Here is a 4851-nt window from a genome sequence, read left to right on the forward strand (position 1 = left end):
TAACATATAATTGTTTGACATCGTAGTTTTTCCTTACTCCATAAAGGAATATAACAAAGGATAAACCATTTAAAAGATAAACAGTTTTGCGACAACAAAAGCTATTTTGCAAAGGTATGTCAACAAATGATGGCGTGACGTATTAAGTTTGAAGAAGGCTGAAGATAGCATTGTTGTCCTCGTTCTGATATAGATATCAGCAGATATATACTAGTAGCTATTTACACCTTAACTAAGAACTTTACATAAAGAAAATTATTGATAAAATAGACACTTTATTGGCGTTTTGTAGTGTTTTAATTCTGGAAAATAATTTCATTAGGATTGTTTATGGTAACCATAACCATAGCATTCAAAAGCATTACCGTATATTAAAGAACATGACATATATAACAAGAATAAATATGAAAACATACAGATCGTGCAAATTATTCTATCATTCAATAATATATCTAATATTGGGATTTTTCATATGTAAAGTAGGTCTCAGTTTAATCATGAGTGAAATACAGCAGTTAGATATTGATGGTAACTATAACATTCTATAATGCATAAATTGTCTTTGTTATTAACATGTAAATTTAAAGACTTATAGTATTTTTCACAGTATATGGAGCCTCATAATCGTTATTTCTAAAACAAAATAAACAATATAGGTCAGATAATCAAAAAGCCTATTTTACAAAGTATTCTCTGATATGGTTAATGAAATAGCAAACTATTTACGGAGAAAAGTATAGATCAGAAAGAACGGAATATCAATGAACGTTTTTCACAGCTCGGTTTTTGTAGGCTTATACTATAACTGAGTAACTATCTAGGAGACAGCAAAACGTCTGAACTTGAAAGGGACATAACAATATATCTCAATGATTGTTCAATTAAATTGTTTTTAAACCTATATATTTATCAAGTAAATTTACTAGACACTGTTGCATTCAAAACGATGAAATATACTCGTACATATATTTTATATTGAATTATAAAGATTTATTTGCCTTCATCGAAGGTTTGAATTAACATTGAATATGTATCATTCTAATTACTTGCCATTTAAATTTATTTGTCGTTTGCATAAAGGAAAATATTTAGCTTCGGTTTAATGCATTGTTAAATTATAACCAAATGTGGTATAATTAAGACGAGGTATGTTAATATTTACTAAACGGTGTAATCTTTGAGTTCTGACATTTATTTTTTTGTAAGTATTATTATAAATAATTTGCGTAAATTTAAATAAAAAAACATATGGTATAGAAAATATATATAACTATTTACCTCTTGGCTTATGTATGAAACTAGAAAGGGTTCGTAATTATCTGCCGTAAACAGACTCAATCAATCACATTCTGCAATTTGTACATTTATTGTTTCCGAGGGAGCACTCCGGACTTTTATGATACGGCGATACAGCGCAATCATGAGGGGCCAATTGTATTCAAATTTTTATTTATCCAAGAAACTTATGCACATTATTGCACAACGTTAAATCTTGGTTGGTGTTTAAAATGACATTATGGCCACCCAAGGGTATATTGAGTTAAAAGGTGAAAGTCGAACAAAGATTGCAATGTCACATGTTGCCCTTCTATATTATAATTTACTTAGCATGAACGGTATATTAATTGTTGTTCAATCTGCATTTTTATAGTCAATCTTTTGAAATGTAAAGTCAAACTGAGCTCAATTTGAGAACATAAAAATGAGCATAATGTCACTAAGTAATAATTGTAAGGCGAATGTGTGTCATGCAAGTATTTTGTTGAACCATCGTTTCTTCTTGTTTAGCGGGAAAGCATCCTTGAGTTAAAAGCAATATAATGTCCCAAGCTAGATTAAAAACATACAGTGACCACGTGGCCACGTAAGACCCGAGACAACGTTTTAGAATTTTGAGGTTATAATTATAATAAATGTATATATACTTATATTTTTAATTTCAATACTAAATTCTTTTTGACAAATAAACAACCATTAAACATGTAACAGACAAGTCTCTGGACAATCTAGCATGAGTTTTGCTGCTGTGTAGGAGTCTTGTAGAATGACCTGCTTATTTCACACAACAATTATAAAGAATTTACAGTTTTTTTTATTAAAAATCAACGTTCCATTCACGATGTATAGGTGCCTAATGATACAGAGTTTTAAACAGCGTAACCAGTCATAATGTATGAAACTTAAGGTTAATAATCACAGGCAGAGATACGGCTGTGGTACGGAACTTTTGGCACGGCTAGATAGAGTATATTATGAATTAGATCTTTTATTTTTCGGGGAAAACAAACAAGGACACAAGTTGATTAGAATGTTCACATACTTTATTATGAAATATCTTATGTTTCTAATACATTTCGTAAGTCATGAAATCTTGCCCTGAAGACATTATTATTGGATGAGACAGAACAATCTGTCCTTTTTTGCTTATTTTTATCATCATTAAGAAAATATGTAATGACAATCTGCAGACTAAACATTGTATCATTCACTGTTAATTTAAGGTTAACATAATTGCAATAATAATAAGGCAAACTGATATATGATTAAAATATAAGCAATATTGTTTCTCGAACTAAAAGACCTTGATTTTTCAGATTATATTTATGAAAAAAAATATTTCAAATATATTTCAATTCTGATTATCATTCATGGTAAATTTTACTTTATTATCATTGATGAATTATACTTTAAATAATAAAATATGACGAAAAATAGCTTCGACACAATGTTCCCAGCATTGTGATGAAGTTATGTCAAAATAATGTGTAGGTTCGAAATATGTATAAAATGTCAAATTATTTTCTTCCGAACACAGTTCTAACGTTTTGTAAAAAAGCAGAAAGCACAAATAGAAAAATACCGAATGTACAAATTGTGGTGATCAATATTGTTTTACATTACAAAGGTTAAATATACAAAAATAAATTCTGTACAGTACTGTTCTTCTTCTGACGTGACAACACGAATGTGTAAAAATTTGTCAAAGAAGCTAAGAGGCAACTTTTTCTGCAATCGTATGACCTTATTGACTGCTGATTAACAGAACATGTCTGAACAAATACCCTAGGGAAATAGAACAATATTATCACAAGTTTCACATTGGTTCTGATGTACATATAATTAGCATATATATAAAATATTGATAACACTTAAAATATATGTTTTAATATGTCAATTTCAGTTGTGAGTGTAAATGAATAGTAAAATCAAAAATATATGTCAGGTATAAAATGAGTTTTACATATACATGAGCACAAATTGAATAATAGTACCTATTAACAACAATCCTTCTATGTTTTATATTCATCTTCAATTACAAAAAAAATGTTAATTTGCTCTTAAAAATAACTTCCGGATAATGATAAGTTTGATAAGATAATATTACTGCCAGTTATAGTTCTATTGTTCATTCAAGAATTGAAATTAAATGCACATGCATTTATCATCGATAACAAATATTGATTCCAAGAATACATAGACACATATATTTCAATTTAATATATTTCCTTATATATTAAAAGGACCTGTCCTTAATAAACGATGCTCTTAGTAATTCATGTCACTCTATAAATTCTCATAATTATACTTATGATTTGATATTAATATGTGTTTTTTGTTGCTGTTTTTTTTTTGTTTGTTACTTTTAATAAGATATTGAAGTTTATGAAGAGTAATGAAGTACAGAAATGAGCAGGTTAAAAAATGTATTTCAGAAAGATAATAAAAAAACAACTTGTGAAATCAAATAGTGATACCTTGACAAATTCAAACGGAGCAAACGGCACATGTGACTTTCTTACCCTCCTCATACGGTGGACATTTTAGCGCTCCACACTTCGCATAAACAAAATAAAACAATCTGCCATTATGGTTTGCACCTGTACCAGGAAATGCTTTTGGCTCATCATCAACGCAGACAAATTCTGTTGGTGATTTGTGGTGAGCACCACCTGACATTAAATACCCGCTGTATTGCAACGTAGAATTTTCATCACAAATATTTCTTCCAGGAACCATGTAAATGCTGCTGCTAGGAACTTGACATACGGCACATGGAACATCATGATCGAAAATGCTACGCCAGGGAGCCACAGTTTCATATTCGGCCCCGTAAATAAGATTTGTTTGTGATTTTGTCACAGTTTTGTCGTTCCATGTTGGCTGTTTATGTAGGCACAAATAGTTAGCTGCTCCGCCAACACTTTCAAAGTGTGAACCCCCAGCAAAACCTTCGTAGATCAATGTTGTTCCATTAGGACAAGAAGACCTTTCCCATCTCGTAAACATGTCACCTGAATTGTAAGAAGTTCTCTTTTGTTTATATTTTTAGTCTTTAAACTATTGATGCTACAAAATGAATTACGTATATCGAGTGTCGAGTACAATTAATGGCTGATTAAATTCAATGTCATAAATTTACATTTCACATTTTATTTCAAATGCAAAAAATAATTTTACCTTGCCGATTAAAAGATTCCTTTGATGGAAGAAGTCGTTCCAGTTTCTTTTCAACGTCAGATAATCGGTACATTACTTTAAAAACGTATTCAAATTTCTCTTGGCATGTTTCGTCATCAGTCCTCAACAAGGAATTATAAATAAAATCAAGACGATTATTTACCAAATTTTGAGCAATTATTATCATTAACATTTAGATGAAGCACGACATTTTGCGATGTGATATTCTTCTGATAGCTTGTTTCATATAATTTGTTATCCTAAAACAGATATCTTTCATGTTTTTTTGAATAGTATAAAATTACTATTATTCTCAAATAAGGCACGGCCTACATTTTTGTTAAAACATCTAGATATACGATATCTACGTCTTGCATTATTGATATATTTAAC

At 29.7% G+C, this 4851-nt stretch overlaps 1 protein-coding gene across 1 annotated transcript; it reads right to left on the reverse strand.

Moving 5' to 3' along the window:
• Positions 1-3624: 3624 nt before the first annotated feature.
• Positions 3625-4586, reverse strand: LOC132723948 (uncharacterized). Its single transcript, XM_060708755.1, has 2 exons — positions 4459-4586; positions 3625-4292 (listed from the first exon to the last, which is right to left on the reverse strand). The coding sequence occupies exons 1-2, from the start codon at positions 4529-4531 to the stop codon at positions 3766-3768; spliced, it is 600 nt and encodes a 199-aa protein (XP_060564738.1). The 5' UTR covers positions 4532-4586; the 3' UTR covers positions 3625-3765.
• Positions 4587-4851: the final 265 nt, after the last annotated feature.

This window comes from Ruditapes philippinarum, unplaced genomic scaffold, assembly GCF_026571515.1.
Source record: "Ruditapes philippinarum isolate M1 unplaced genomic scaffold, ASM2657151v2 ctg7664_1_1_1_1, whole genome shotgun sequence".
Taxonomy (NCBI): Eukaryota; Metazoa; Mollusca; class Bivalvia; order Venerida; family Veneridae; genus Ruditapes; species Ruditapes philippinarum.

Bases quoted from the DNA above. Each gene is read 5' to 3' on its own strand.
- LOC132723948 (XM_060708755.1), bottom strand. From the start codon at position 4,531: ATGTACCGATTATCTGACGTTGAAAAGAAACTGGAACGACTTCTTCCA. The intron at 4,293-4,458 runs GTAAAATTATTT...CTTACAATTCAG, and splicing joins GGAATCTTTTAATCGGCAAG to GTGACATGTTTACGAGATGG.